We start from the raw sequence: 16,939 nt of genomic DNA, 5'->3' as shown, positions 1-16,939 counted from the left end.
TTAAAGAAATGAAGTTATTTAAAAATGCATTTTCTGAACTAGTATGAAGTAGGACCCAAAAAACTAAATGTAATTCTCCGACAATACTTTCCTATATTTTCTTAATATTTATTTATTTACATATCTCTTCATCTAAATTGGACATCCACAGAATAGACTTATCACAGAATTACTTTCCTGACGTAATTAGCTTTTATTTTCCTATTTTCAAGAAATTTGATATTGTTTCGCTGTACAAGTCTACTAATTACTTTAAAAGGTACATGCTACATACAAATTAGAAAGTTAATTACAACAGTTCAGATAGCAATTAGAATTCAGCCACAATTAATCTATTTGCAAATGAAAACAAAGCGACAATATAATAACTTACATGTTGCTGGGAGACGGCTTGTTCGCTGTGGGTTGGTGAAACCTGTAGTAGTCCAGGAGCATTTTCATCTACTATCGTTATAACTCTGGTTTCTGAGCCTTCCCTGCTGCTTAGTTTCCCCATATCAGATGAGTGAAGAGAAACCTATTTTTAAAAGGAAAAGCTTACTGCTATTCAAATATTGAAATTAAATGATATTGAATTTTTATATATAAAGAACGAAAGTAACCTTAAGTCATGTCCAAAATTACTATTGAGATTAATAAGCTCAAAAATACTCACTTCTGCTCTTCCAGATTCTTATAGATCGTTAAACATTATATTAAACGGAAAATTTTTGCTGACAGCTATCAACATTATCAAGACTTAGGTAAGGAACAGTGTTTTATATTTTATGAGTATAAATATTTAATACCACACACAATATCGCTACCAAACACAATATCCAAACCAAACATCCAGATTCTAAGGCAATTACTTATTTCACCTACTATAAAATTGTACGTGACTCAATTCTAGTAAAGGGGCCGCGGTGACTCAGTGGTAGAGCGTTCACCTCTGGTGCGTGAAGTTCTTGGTTCGATCCCTTCTCGCGCCAAGTGAGCTTTGTGGTGGACAAACACAGTGTGTGTGGGGGGGAGGGGATTTCTAGGGTTTCTCCCGTTCCTTTTAACTTTCTTTATTCTACCACTTCATTCATTTCTCATCATCACCGTCTTCTCTAGCCTAGCCGGCATAACCGTGGGACGTAAATCTTTAAAATTTCATTTTATTTTTCAATTCTATTAAAAAAGTAATTTTGTAATGTTTCTGTATCAGTAAAGCTAATTATATCCTATTCCTTATTTAAATCCCCTCTATTCATATTAAGGTCTGGATTTTACATATATATTAGCTGAACCTCCGCTGTCTACACGGTGAATTATTCTATTACACAGTGAAAACCCTCCCCATTTCCTCACTATATTTGTACATGTCTCTCTACAGATACAAGTGAGGGACGGTCACATGTTCAATTCCTTAAAAATACGAATTTTATATTCTTTGTATTTTTATAAGCTAAAGTACCTTGACATCGCTCCTCGCCATAAGAAACAAAAATATTGCAGAGTATGTGACCACAATTTATTCATATGAAATGCAGGTTGCATAGGAATATGTAATCGAGTTTTAATGTTGACTAGAAAATTAAGGAGCAAACTTATGTAGTTAGGGCTCAGATTATCAGTGCAATATCATCTCTGAAAAGAGTTGGATTTTTAGTTTCTCGATTTTTTTTTTTAATACGTTAAGCTAAGCACCACAATATGTATTAGCCACACTGTAGATAGTCTTATTTTGGATAATCGCCTTTGCAGTTCATTTGTTGAAATATTCACTCCCAGAAAGATGAACACAGAGGAGAGAGACAAAGAGAGATAATGTCTATGAGATCAATTTCATTCACTAAACAACTACATTCCATTTACAAGAGAGATACGAGGAAAAAGACATCTAAAAATCCGAACTTTTAAAAACGTCCTACAGAGGCACAAATATGATTAAAACAGTCAATGTAATAGTGTTAACTTCTCCGTCTTTTTGTATATTTTATTACATTTATTTGAGAATCCTAACGTCTTCCTTGAAGATTATGAGTTAAAGGAAACATAGAAACAACTACCCTTCAAGATTTAAATAAATAAATAAATAAGAAATTATATTTTCCAACCGACCTTCAACCCACGATCTTTTGATTGTGAATCGAACACTCTACAATTGATCTGTGTTAATTCAACAACTAGCAGTGTGACGTGTACACTCCACGAGGAAGTTGGTTTCTATAGCGTGTCATTTTCTCAACACTGAAACGGCAAAGTAGAGACTCAAGTGGAAATGGAATACATTTTTGGAACGCTTAATTGCTTGTAGAAAATCGTTTCTCGCTGCCAGTTTCTAACCAATAACAACCGAAAGTAGTTGATTTCTGCACGTTCGGTTTTAGCAGAAAGATTAGGGAGGAGATAGAATATATTCTTAGGGCGGTTAATTCGATTACAGAAAACCGCTGTAATCTCGTTATCTAATATGTTTTTTACTCCATGGTGAACACCGCTGAAACTGGAAGTGGCTCATTTATGCCAATTCTGGCTTGAAATGAAACTGAAATGAAATCTTTGAGTTTTACGTCCCACGGTTATCCCGGCTAGGTTAAACGAGACGGTCATGATGAGAAATGAATGAAATGGTGGAATGAAGAAAGTGGGAGGAAACGGAAGAACCCCGAGAAAACCCATGCACACAGTGTTTGTTCACAACAAAGTTCACTTGGTGCGAGTTGGGATCGACCCAAGGACCCCATGCACCAGAGGTGAACGCTCTACCACTGAGCCACCGTGGCCCCACTTCTGGCTTGAGTAAGGGATTAAAAGGGTGTCTATTCTTAGTACGCTAAATCAATTCCAAGAAACCGCTTCTCGCTATCTCTCATCATTTTTGCCCTATGTAAAAACCAGAAGTTGTAGTAGTTTTTACCACTTCCTATTTTCGTAGGGAGTTGAGGATAAAGATAAAATATATTCTTAAGACGCTTAATTGTCTGCAGAGAACAATTTCTTGCTATGTATTACACTTTTTTATTTTGCAACGATCATCGAAGATTCAAATACTGCAACTGACCTGAAAATCAAGCCGGCTTACCGTACAGGTGTGCTAATCACTACACTATACATTTCGTTCCCAGACAAGCTTAACCATCTCTTCCATTTTAGAGAAGTTTTAATAATCCGATTCAACTTTATTGCTCAAATATGTAGTTTTACTACTTAAATGCTACACAATGTACAGAAAAAGGCTGCTGTAAAACAACCAACTTACGCTATCTTGTGAGGAAGGCACGTTGCTGCTTCTTCTGTCTTCAGAAGCATCACACAAACTGTAACAAAAATAAATTCCAATTAGAATTACACAAAACACGATAAGTACAAATCCCAACTTCACTTTGTCTAGATAGTTTACTCAGGTCGATATTAACAAATATATGTGCATCTAAACTTTGCACATGGAAACAGTAATATCAATTACAGTAAAGTGTAAGCCAACATGTCCATTCCTAACGTTTTTTAACGAAACAATACAATCATAAAATTGTTAAGTTGATATGAGTTGTGTTGTAACATATCATGTAATTAACGTACTCATGTGTATTATCTATTAGTAGTCACGGATCAAGATCGTCATGTTAAAACTGAGAAAAACCGCAACTTTTGTCTTCTTTTGCTCCTACTTCGTTGAACTCGATTGAAAACCAATAAAGCTTACTACCTCAGGAATTATCCTAAAAACAGTTTATTTACAGTGACCATATTCTTCTAATTCCTCTCGAACGAGGGCTTGGTGTTCTCCTTCTTCCAGACTGGCATATTTATATGCAAATTCTAAATTCCCGAATAATAATTAACTGATTTAGTTTAACAACATTATTTCTTTCCATACATACATACATTTATAGAATTTAGTAGCAAATAGTAACCAAAACAACTGCAAGCTAGATTTGTCTTATTGGTTATTGTTTGGTACTACATTTCAAAAATCCAAAATGACAATACGTTTTGGTGCTTAAATCAAAATACATTTTCCTTACTTTTCTTGTTCATATGTACAGAAAGTCATTTTATCCTTATGGCGGTGAACTGCACCCACCTGCTAGGTTGACAACAAAAATTACGGAAAGGAATTCCCTGCCTTTTCTCAGTTTTCCAGAATATTTTTTGAAATTTTTCCTGATATGTAATAGGGATGGCCACATTTTCCGGAAAAACGGAAAACGGAAAATATTTTTTCCGGAAACCGGAAAATTGAAAACGGAAAACGGAAAATTTTCCGGAAAATCGGAAAACGGAAAATTTTCCGGAAAATCGGAAACGGAAAATTTTCCGGAAAATCGGAAGGCGGAAAATTTTCCGGAAAAACGGAAACGGAAAATTTTCCGGAAAACGGAAGACGGAAAATTTTCCGGAAAAACGGAAACGGAAAATTTTCCGGAAAAACGGAAACGGAAATTTTCCGGAAAACGGAAGACGGAAAATTTTCCGGAAAATGAAAATGTTCACTTGGAACAGTGACATTGGTCGTCTTACATTAAGAAATATAACGAAAAATGCTACGCGAAAACAACCTGTATAGGCAATGCTCTTCACCATCTAGTGCTAAAGAAACGCAACTCAAACTTAACATTGGAAGGAGAGAAAAGGTCGAGTAAATCAGCAACGAAACATTCCTTCCTCCTACATCTATTTGTACACTTGTTTAATCATGTACTTTTTTTGTTTGCGTGAGGGCTTGCAGATAGTGTTGTAAAAAAACGGTTTTTTTTCTGTGAAGTTTTTTTTCAATAAAAAACATTGTTCTTTTTCATGTTTTTTTTCAAATCTCTGTTTTTTTTCTGGCAACTATTATTTATTGATTTATGTTGCAGATTATTGAAATAATCAACAGAACTTGAGTCGAAGCCCTCGTAACTTACAAATCGTTTGTTTCTTTGTACCTATATGAGCAAAATTGTGTGATTATTTCTTTCGGACCCAGGTCATTTTTGGCGTTTTCCTACATTTTCAGTTAGTGACTTATTGCTCAAAAACCATTAATTCGATTGATATGGTTAAGGCCTTGTTTTTTAGAAAATGGATATGGATATGTTTTGGTGTAAGTTGCATTGCAGTGTTCCCAATGGGTGGGAAATTATTGAGGTAAATGTAGGGGTGAAAATTTACCAAAAATTCCTTAACCGAATTTCAATTTTTTTCTATCTAGCACCACTGCTGTTAAATGAGTTCAAGTCACCTAAACAAATTCTTTGGTGTGTTGGCAAGGTACAGTGAAATCCTGAAGTCGCTGGCTTCCATTCAAAGAGGGAAGGAAAAAAAATCTCTGTCATCATACACATGAAATTTTGACACTTTTTACGGCTCAGAAGCAAAAATCAACAAATATGCCGGGGCTACAGCTTCTCTAATTATCCTATTGAAACTTTTTATGGTGCGTTCTATAGGGTAAAGGGGAAGCTTCCAGGTAGCGGTACGTTTGTTTCAATGTAGCCAGCAAGAGGGTAATAATAAAGGGGAAAAGGGAAATTTTCCGAATTTCTCACCTAAAATCGGGAATTAATTGTTTTGGCTGGAAACACTGCCATCTGACAGACGAAAATTATCTGAAAATAAACCTTAGCACTCCAAGAATATATTCTACAAGTATCATGGCGATATCTAACAAAGTAAGCACGAAATTAAAAAAAAAATCTCATTTTACATCAGAAAGTCACCATTTTCTTACCATTTCCAGAACATGGTTTATTATAAACCTCAACTGTACTTCTTCTAATCATTCTAGTGAAACTTTTTATGGTGCGCTGTGTAGGCTAAAGACGAAGCATTTAGACACTGGTATGTTTGTTCGAGTGTAGCTAACAAGAGGGAAATAATAGAAACAAAAAAAGGGAATTGTTTCCAAAATTTGCCCCTAAAATCTGGAATTAAAATTTTCTGCAGCTTGCAGCACTGCTCTCAGACACACACAAACTATCTTAAAATAAGCTTTGGTATTCCCCTAATATATCCTACAAGTATTGTGACGATATCTAATAAAGTAAGCATGTCAATAAAAAATCTCATTCTACCTTAAAAAAAATCACAGTTGTCTTTCCAATTAGAGAACAAGGTCTACTGTAAACCTCAACTGTACTTCCTCTAATTACCATATTGAAACTTTCTATAGTGCGTTGTGTAGGGAAAGCACGAGACTTCCAGATACTGGTACGTTTGTTCCGCTGTAGCTAACAACAAGGAAATAATAGAGACAAAACAGATAATTTTCCCAAAATTTCCCCCTAAAATCTGGAAATAAAATTTTCTGTAGCTGGCAACACTGCTACCACACATACACAAACTATCTTAAATGAAACACTGGTACACCACTAATATATCCTACAAGTATTATGGCGATATTTAAGGAACAAAGCTTCTAATTACCAAAAATATATTACGGTAAACATAAAAGGTAAAAACTAGAAAAATCAAGGTTTAGAACCTAAATACGAATTTTTCGTGCGCTCCCTAATTACCCCATTGTAACGATCTGTACTTGCCTTTGTTAAGTAAGGACAAATGTTCGATTGGCATAAGTTGACTTGCACTCGAACGTATAGGTACGGATTTATAAACAAAAATCTCGAATTTTTTGCCCAAATTTAGGGAAGTTTTAATTTCCCTAATTGGCGACACTACGCGCCATAGATGGCCATTTTCCATTGGGCTCGCTCGGGCTCGCGCTCACCTGTCTCAACTGGGCTCGCGCTCACTCGGGCTCGCGCTCATCTCTCTGGATTGGGCTCGCACTCACTCGGGCTCGCGCTCACTTCTCCTAACTGGGCTCGCGCTCACTCGCGCTCGCGATCACTTCTCTGAACTGGGCTCGCGCTCATTCGCACTCGCGCTCATTTCTCTTAATTGGGCTTGCGATCACTCGGGCTCGCGATCACTTCCCTCAACTGGGCTCGCGCTCACTTGAGCTCGCGATCACTTCTCCCAACTGCGCTCGCGCTCACTCGGGCTCGCGATCACTTCTCTGAACTGGGCTCGCGCTCACTCGCGCTCGCGATCACTTCCCTCAACTGGGCTCGCGCTCACTCGGGCTCGCACTTACTTCTCTTCATTGGGTTCGCGCTCACTGGGGCTCGCGCTCACTAATCTCAAGTGGGCTCGCGCTCACTCGGGCTCGCGCTCACTAATTTCATTGGGGCTCGGGCTCACTCGGGCTCGCGCTCAATTATTGAGCCCGAGCCCGGTTGAGCGTGAGTGCCGAGCTCACGAGTGTCGCGCTCGCGAGTTTGGACACCTATGATACAGACACGGACAATGACACGGAGAACCAGTCGTATTAACAAATGCTGAAACAAATCTTCAATTATGCGCTTATTCACCTAAAAATCACCTTCACTAACATGTCTGCTCACTAGGAGCGAATCCCCAGCGTGTACGTTAACATATACTTACGAGAGAATACCTATATCTCAGATTTTGAGTACAGTTTCAAAAGTTAATTTCCGTAAGCTGTAAAGGCAGTAATTGCTATGCTAATTATCACAAATTAAATGCAACTTTTGAGTTGCATATACACAAACTACCAGGGAATGAAGAGCATGTACTAACAAAGAGTACACTGGAAAATGAAATAACATGTTATAACAAAAATTAAAATAAGATGATAATCGATACAAATGTAGAGGATAAATATGGCATGTCCGAACTTCGCCAAGTATGGTGGAAGAAGCTATTTGTTTACTTCTTCTTGACCAACCGCTAAGAACATTTATAAATCCATATGTGGCTTTGTTATACGCAATTAGTACATTCAAATTCACGAACGATAACGAACTGAAGGGTACGAAGGCACAGTTGCAAGTAACAACCATAGTCATAATAATATAGTTCAACTAAACAACGTTGAAAATAGTGGATAATTAGGTTGTAAGTAGAAATGACCAAAACTGAATAGTTTGCATCGATCATTCCGAAGAAATTTGGAGTTACACTGAGCATAGTTTGGGGGGGAAGCGAGCATCCCCGGTGGGTATACTTCAGCTGACTTCTTTGGGGGGAAAGAAAATGTGATTGAGGGGGAAAATCCCCCTCATCTCCCCCGGTAATTCGCACCCTATATATATATATATATATATATATATATATATATATATATAGAGAGAGAGAGAGAGAGAGAGAGAGAGAGAGAGAGAGAGAGATAGATAATTGGCTTAGGGCACTATAGTGCTAAGCCGCATTTGTAAAAACAAAATCTACCCGTTGCTGTTGACAAATTTGCAAAAATTGAGATTAGATGTCAGTAAATATCGTAAATGGTGTTCTTGCCTTCATTAATTTGTATTGTAGTGCAGCGATAAATTTCGTTTTTTTTTTTTTTCGGAACAATACGTATAAATGTGGCTTAAAGTTATATTACTCCAAGCCCTTTATATATATGCAAATTAGTTGGAAACCTAGGGCCCGTAAAATAGTGTTTCTAATCAAGTCCCACGTCTTGTAAGTCCATTAGGTTATCTTTTCTCTCTCACTTGAAGAAAGAAAACTTTAATTTTTTAACGGTGACTTCCCTCCAGAGCAGCCTCTACTTTTAATTATGTGTTTGCTGTTTGAAGGCATATTGTCCTGTTACAATACGGTAAATATGAACATTTCTTAATTTAAGTCAAATTTAAGAGTATTAAAACTGAATTTTTGAAATTGTGCGTTGATTATAGCCTGTAATTTGTTAAAACAACACCTATCAAAGAAAATTACAAGTTAATGAAAGGTCAAGCAAGATGTTTGTGAATATGAAACTTACGTCATAATATCACTTTGAGTCAAGAAGTTATATATGATAAGCATAATGATAATGATAAGCATAATGTGGTTCTAGTTTTCGATTCATCTTTACATTTCTTTTTTGTATATAAATGCCAGTTTTTAAATCGCATAACATAACGGAAAAAATAGTAGCTACATTATATAAAATGAGGTAATTTTACGAACTGCATTAAAACAAGAAATACAATTATGTTTAAATATTGAGGTAGTTTGGGATCTCTTGCCTGTCAGATGTCAATTAACAGATTAATAATTTCCTTCTATAACAAGCAAGACTTTATTTTACATGAATTAAAGACCAAATACAAATTCAATTTATGCTCTTTCGCAGGAGACCAATCAGACAAGCTTGGAGCCTTATATAAATGACAGTGAGTTGGTACAAATGAAAAATACAATTTACGGTATAAATGTTAATTTTCGACCCATGTTGTGTAGATGCTGGTCGATTACTCGACGAGATGCTGGTTGGTTGCTGAGATGATCCTTGGTCCTCTCCCTTACCTTTTTATATTGTATAAATTTTGTCAGTCAGACCCTGAGGTTCTCCATAACAGCCTTGTTTGTTCACTTTATTACCTTTTACGCTGCGTGACTGCCGGAGAACCTCATTAGTCCCCGATAAGTGTGACTTAATTTAAGTACACATACATTTTTTTACATATAGTTACTAGAAAACAATGTTAGTTATGCGACAAAAAACTTTTTTTGATATATTCCTTTTTGCAATATGTTGAGCTTTTTTTTTTCTCAACTCATGCCATAGTTCCATTACAGTCCCCCACTGATGAGGAACTGTTCGTGAACATCACCGTAGTGTGTGTCACTCCTTTTTTTTTCTCAACTCATGTCATAGTTTCATTACACAACTGTGAGTTGGAAAAAAAAAAAAAGTGACACACACTACGGTGATGTTCACGAACAGTTCCTCATCAGTGGGGGACTGTAATGAAACTATGACATGAGTTGAAAAAAAAAGTTAGCTCAACATATTGCAAAAAGGAATATATATATCAAAAAAGTTTAGTGAAATAACTAACATTGTTTTCTAGTAATTATATGAAAAAAAAATGTGTATGTGTACTTAAATTAGGTTACAAAAGAATTTTGGATAAACAGTCACACTTATCGTGGACTAATGAGGTTCTCCGGCAGTCACGTAGCGTAAAAAGTAATAAAGTGAACAAACAAGGCTGTTATGGAGAACCTCAGGGTCTGACTGACGAAATTTATACAATATAAAAAGGTAAGGGAGAGGACCAAGGATCATCTCAGCAACCAACCAGCATCTCGTCGAGTAATCGACCAGCATCTACACAACATGGGTCGAAAATTAACATTTATACCGTAAGTTGTATTTTTCATTTGTACCAACTCACTGTCATTTATATAAGGCTCCAAGCTTGTCGAATTGGTCTCCTGCGAAAGAGCATAAATTGAATTTGTATTTGGTCTTTAATTCATGTAAAATAAAGTCTTGCTTGTTGTAGAAAAAAATTATTAATCTGTTAATTGACATCTGACAGGCAAGAGATCCCTAACTACCTTACTATTTAAACAATTATGTCAATTGACGAAGCTATCGTAAAATTTAGGATGTTTTGTGTTCTCTCTCTCTCTCTCTTTTTTTTTTTTTTTTTTAAGCAATTAGTATATGATACCTCATTTGTCCGGAAGACGAAACTACATACCACTTAATCACATTAAATCAATATGAATATAAATGCCTGGTAACCCTTAGCTGTTTCGTTAGGTATGTGCTAAACTTCACTGTAATATGATCTGATAAATCCGTATGAAAATATTGTGACAAACAACACCAAAATCGAGTAGTGGCAAACTGAATGCTATCGTTTCAGAGTAGATTTCGAAAAAAATAAAAAGACTTTAAAGGAAGGAAGTGTGTGTGTGTTTCGTTAGATGATGAATTGCAATCTTTTTCCCCCCATTGATTTATATGAGGATAATATATATATATATATATATATATATATATATATATATATATATATATTAGGGTGGTCCTTAATTTTTGATTTCCGAATTTCTTTGGACTCACCCCCTAAAATGGTTCCATAGGACTAAATTAATCCAGGAGAAAAAAATAGCTTCATTGAACAATATTAAATGGTGCCCCAAGCGACCTACAATTTTGAATCCGATTACAGTACATAGTATATGGGAAAAATCTGGAATAAACTCATGTAATTTAGAAACGGCTAAAGGGGATGCGAAGATACCCTGGATAATAGAAATAGAGGAAGGAACATACCTAATTTTGTATAGTACTGTCATAGTGGCCATCTTGAAATCCGCCATCTTGGATTCAGGTCAACATTTTTAAATAGGAAGAGGGTCATATGACATATCATTTTGATGTAGCGTTTTACCAGAAGCACAAATCTGGCACTATTTTAAAGATAGCTTTAGTAATGTAAGAATTATTACCTGTGAAAAGATTTCTCTTTTTCACAGGTAGTAATTTTTACACGACTAAAAGTGAAGACATGAATTTGGCGCGAAAAGAACTAAAGGGATATGCACGGCTTCGCGAAGGAATGCGAAAGAAAATGCACTTCTGAAAAGTATTTCTTTTAACTTTATACACCAAAAGACATGGAGCAATTCAAGTAATGAAGAGGAAAACCCAGTTGAGAATGTTAGACGAAATGTAAATTTGGATGCGTCTGTGCCCGGACCCTCCAAGAGATGTAAAAGGGGAAAAACTAATTTTATTACTCAGAGACTGGTGTTGTTCTTGATCGATAAAGGGTCACTGATAGAGCAGCAATACATATTCTGACAGCGACGGCAGAAGCATTAGGCCATAATGCAGAGGAACTAGTAAAAAATGGGTCTTGCATTCACCGATGCTGAGAGAAAATCCATAGCGAAGTTGCACAGAACCACAAAAAACAATTTCAGAGTATATCAAGTGCGTTAGTTGTGCATTGGAATGGATAACTACTGCCTTATTTGACTGGCAGAGAGACTGCCGACAGGTTATCAATAATTATTATAGGAGATGGTCATGAGAAGGTAAATGGTGTTCTCATTTTGTCATCATAAAGAGAAGAACATATTACTTCTACTATAGTACATTCGCTTGAAGAATGGAACTTGGTAAAGTTCGTGCAGTCAGTTTATGGTGACACTACTCCCTGTAATATGGGTCATGTCAACGGTGCTTGCATTCTGCTAGAGCAGTAGCTCCAAAATAACCTTCTATACCTTCCTTGTAGACACCACATTTATGGATTAGTTTTAAAATGTGTATTTGATAAGTGAGGCGTTGGATGGCAAAGTGGCGTAAGTCATTTTTTTTTTTTTAAAGAAAATTGAGATGTAGTCATTTCTGTGAACTTCAAACCATAATCTATTGGATGGCAACGCTGTGTATCTCAGAGTTAAAAGAACAGGCCATAGGCCAAAAGATGGCAGAACAAAGAACCGATTTTATCCGCTTTTACTATATCGATTCTAATAAAAGTCTCAACATCTCACAATGTCTCAAAACTGACTTGCGCCACTTGGCCACCCAATGCCTCAAGTGTTGTGTTTCGCTTGCATCTGGACCAGATATTCTCCTATTGAAGTGTTTTCAGAACGAGTGGTCTAAAATAGACTGCACTACCTTTATTCCAGGAATTGATGGTGATGATGTAATGAACAATATTTCCGATGTAAGAAATGAAGTGTTGAATTTTGCTATCAAACTTGTAGAAGTAGGACACCGCAGAGAAGATTACTGGGAATTCTTAGAACTGACCATCATATTCTTGGGTGGCATACCTCCTAAGGTGGATGGGTAAAGAAATCTACTATTTAAAAACATTTCTCTTTCGCCAACAATTTCGTTTAACGAAGCAAATAGAAACGGGTCTTCGGAGAGTATTGACTTCTCCAATCAGGCGTAGATACTTTAGTTGAGGCACTTATTTTTACACCTTTGAGTAACATAAATAAACTATGTCATTTTTGAAGAATTTAGATTTAAATATTTATTTATAAAATAGACATAAAATCGTCAGAACATTTTTGAAAAATCTACAATTTTCAACTTTACCCATCCAGTAACCTACATTTTTTTTTTTTTTTTTTTTTTTTTTTTGAAGTAGAAAATTCTAGGAGACATCCTCCAAAACAGCATAAAAACTTACGTTTTAAATTAAATGTCGATTGGTAGCGATGGTCACTTCGCTAAATCACACGAACGGACATCGAAAAACAAATTTCTCGTCATGTAAGGGGCATAAAATGTTAAAAATCCGTCGAAATCTAGAATTCAAATAATTTCAGTAACACAATTCAATATAAAGCAATATAAAGTAGACAGTAAACAGTAAAAATGATGGTAGACAGTAAAAGTACGTTCTACACAAAATTTGAACTTCAAACTAATACGCTCATTTATTCTCAAAGTTGAGTTTTTAATAAATCCTACGGTCTACTACAACGAATCTTTCTTTACACCTAACATTCCCCACACCGAATTTTCTTACACCGAATTTTCCTGCTCCCAGATTTAACATATGAGGTTTAAAAGCATTAAGTAGTTCTTAGCTATGTTCCTAGGCATTTCTTTGCATCTTACACATAATATGTAAAATATATATATATATATACAGTGAAACCTGTTAACTTGGCCACCTCTCTAAGTTGGCCACCTGCTTATCTTGGCCTAGTTCGTCTTGAACCTGCATTTTCCCATAAGACATTGGTTACTTACTACTCTATAAGTTGGCCACCTGTCTATCTTGGAAGTTGGCCACACTGAAGCAATGTTTACCCTATGATGATAATTATAAATTTACCTGCGTATCTTGGCCACGAAAAATACAGTTTTTTTATTTTTCTTAACTCTTTCGAATTCCCATATGAGAGGCAGATGTTCTGTATTTGTGACTGGACATAAAGAAGCATAGATTCGCACGATTTGTTCTTGGAGGTCAATGACCAGAACACTACCCTCATAAAAGGGTGGTGAAGGAAGATGTGAATAAGAAAAAGCACGTACAGGAATTCAGGAAATCGTTGTACGTAGCCTATTTGTTTACCCTGTCTGTTTTGGTAAAACCATTAGCTATATCGGCTCTTTTCATCAGTGGGAAGCTTTAGTAATTCCGGAAAATTCTCAAGGTTAAAGCTCAATTGTCATTTATTGGCACCTGACTGCATGTCAAAAGGTAGCGGAGGTTTTGAGATATAAATACCCTCAAGATTTTCTCAAAACATATTTTGCTCCGAGGGAAACACTTCTAGCTCATTAACAAGAGGTAGTTAGTTAACTACAATATTAGAATGTGCATATCGGTCAAAAAGAATAAAGCAAATATGTCTAGAATGAACCACCATTCAATAACAACTGACAAGAAGTCATATAAATTGCATATGAATTTCTCAATTTATAACTTAGCTTTTCTTGTTTTCAATCTGAATAACTCAGTGTGCTATAATATCAATTTCAATAAACTGCGTACATACATTTCTATTTCATGGTTGTTTGTGTTATTGTGTTTTCAATCCGAATAATCCAATGTACCAGACTAGTTTTCAGGAAGAGAAAGGTATGCATATATATTAAACATACTATCAAGAGCGCCGATTCTGGGGGGACCGGGCCCCCAAAGCTCATGTGGCCCCTAATTTTATTTATGAGTATACAATATTTGGTATAATTTGAGTGCAATTTGTCTTAAAATCTTCATATATATATCTTCTGCATCTGAATGCCCCCCCCCCCCAAATTTACAGAGAAATCGGTGCTCTTGCATACTATAGTAATATTTTCTAGTACTGTATATTTTTTATGATTACTCTATATACATTATTTATAAGTAGCTGTCGTGCCACTGCTTATTAAAATTTTACAATCAAGTAATACTAGAAATCCTATTCTAAAAAATACACAAATCACACTTATTTTCTGTAAGTTGGCCACCTGTCTAAGTTGGCCACTTTTCGATGGAACCGATGGTGGCCAACATAGACAGGTTTCACTGTATATATATATATATATATATTTCTGCAATATAAAAACATCGCATGAAGAAATATCCTTCTTAGTTTGTCATTCGTACATTGTGGTGTGATGTTCAAACTTAGTTACAAAACGCTACAACACATTCTTTTGTCTCTTTCATATAATAAAAATAGATACAGATAATATCTCATTTCTAGGAATTCTCCAAACATCCACGTTGTTCCACCCTCAAGTAGGAAAGGAAAGGAAGAAGGAAAACAACTCTTTCCCGCAGCTTGGTGACCTAAATATGGATAAAAATTACCGCCAGCGAAAGTGAGTGGGGGGTGCTCAACACTGGTTAGTAACGAGCATTTTGCTTCCTGAATCAGACGGTCATTTGTTAAAAATTTCCGGTAATTTCTGCAAATGGGAAATTTTATAAATACGCAACAAATGGAAAAGGAATGTGTAGTTCCATCTTTCAACCAAATGTCTTCTTTCTATGTAGAAAATGAATGTTAGTGGTAGTAGCGCCGACCTTTGCATAGACACCAAGGTCAACGGCAGAAAAAAGAAAACTGTAATTTTCGAGAGGTTACATTGAATGGATAGATTCTTTCCCCTCCACCGCCGCCTCCTTTCATCTCCTAGATTTTTTGACTCATGGATATACCGGTTGTATATTTCTGTGGAAAACAAGTTGTATAGCCTATTTACGTCTTGACCAGCCAATATCAAACCCGGTCCAAGCAGTACACTGATTGGGTGGCCAAGTAAATAACGGAATTTGAGACAACATATGTGGTCATATATCAGTAGCGTAGCCAGGATGTGTGTTTGGGGGGGGGGGCAAGTCTGTTATAGGTACATATAGAAAAATTACAAACAAAAATATATATAAACATAAAAATGTATAAAAAATTACAAACATCAAAGTACCAAAGTACATTGTCGGACCTCTTTGGGGGGGGCGGCCCCTCCGGCCCCCCCCTTCCCTACGCCACTGTCATATATAGATGCCGAAAGTTTGGAAATACAATTTCACGCCAGCTCCCAAATATCTGGACGTGGGGAGACAATGGATAGGCAACGTAGGAGGCTCGATCGATATGTTGAATCTCGGTCTAGTTTCGATTTACTAAAGTCTGTCTCGTCTCGAAATTTAAAGAGGAGAAACATGATACTTAGAGTAATCTCGGTCTCGGTATCATCATTAGAATATGTTACGTATGTTCAAGTTTAATTCTAGAACGCTTGGAGCAATTTCAACGAAGCTTGATACACATATGACATACAATCACAATAGTATTGTAGGGGCAAGATATCTCCGGTCTCTCTAGCGGTGGATAGAAGGGTGACGTATAAATAATCGAGAACGACCTACATTCATGTGGAACACACATTTTTAAGAGTCTCTATACTGATTGTTGAGAGTCCAGATGACATTTAAGCTCAAGTTTAGTCTAATAGAACAATAGATCTCCGTAGAACATTATGCTAACTGTTAGAAATGAATAGAACTATTGAACCTACCAGAAATTTTGAAAACAAATAAATTGCACGTCAAATATACATTTCAAATATTTTGAATAAACTTTTATTCTTCCGTGTATACAGTTCAAAGACTAAACCATATTCGATTACCCATTAAAGAAAGAAAAAAAAACGAAAAAAAAAATCATAATTTAACGTCAAACCATTAAGGTCTTTCGGCTGAAGGAGATGAATGATTAATGAAAGTGAATGATGTAAAATTAAACTTTCTGCTCTCCTACCCTGAATCAAACCTGGAACCACGTACAACAAAGAAAATACGCGCTAGCCACTACACTAGCAGAGAAAATTGTTTTTTGCACTCGTTCGAAGCATGCCTTTGAGTACAAAGGCTATATGACACGGTGACCTTCAATTTAAGGTAGAACCATAACCACCGCAATACGATCAAATTTCAAGGCTCTCTTCATCAGGACTCCAACCCAGGACACGGTGTAAGGAAGGCGCACATGCATGATTGTAAATATTTTGCCGTAATTTAAATGTGTTATACGGAGTATTCATATAGTTTTTGGCCAAGAAGAAGAAAAGAAAAGTTGTAAGCTGTTGTAGTTTTATTCATTGCTTATAGCATTGTTTCAAATTCTTTCAAATAAATAATAATAAAAATAAAAAACTTCCACTGAAATCTAGTTACATACATTAATT

The 16,939-nt window shown here is 36.0% G+C and overlaps 1 protein-coding gene across 4 annotated transcripts in view; it reads right to left on the bottom strand.

The window, feature by feature from the left end:
- LOC145660638 (EH domain-binding protein 1-like) overlaps positions 1–16,939 on the bottom strand; it is a 150,127-nt gene that overhangs the window by 49,501 nt on the left and 83,687 nt on the right. For all 4 annotated transcript variants that reach the window (XM_081725927.1, XM_081725923.1, XM_081725926.1 and 1 more), the window contains exons 13-14: positions 3,230–3,287; positions 374–517 (exon numbers count right to left, since the gene is read on the bottom strand). In XM_081725927.1, the coding sequence (XP_081582053.1) occupies positions 374–517; positions 3,230–3,287 (202 nt within the window). The remainder of the gene's footprint in view (positions 1–373; positions 518–3,229; positions 3,288–16,939) is intronic.

Source organism: Thermobia domestica, chromosome 9, assembly GCF_964235325.1.
Source record: "Thermobia domestica chromosome 9, izTheDome1.hap1.1, whole genome shotgun sequence".
NCBI classification, from domain to species: domain Eukaryota; kingdom Metazoa; phylum Arthropoda; class Insecta; order Zygentoma; family Lepismatidae; genus Thermobia; species Thermobia domestica.
This window is presented reverse-complemented; position numbering and strand designations above follow the sequence as displayed.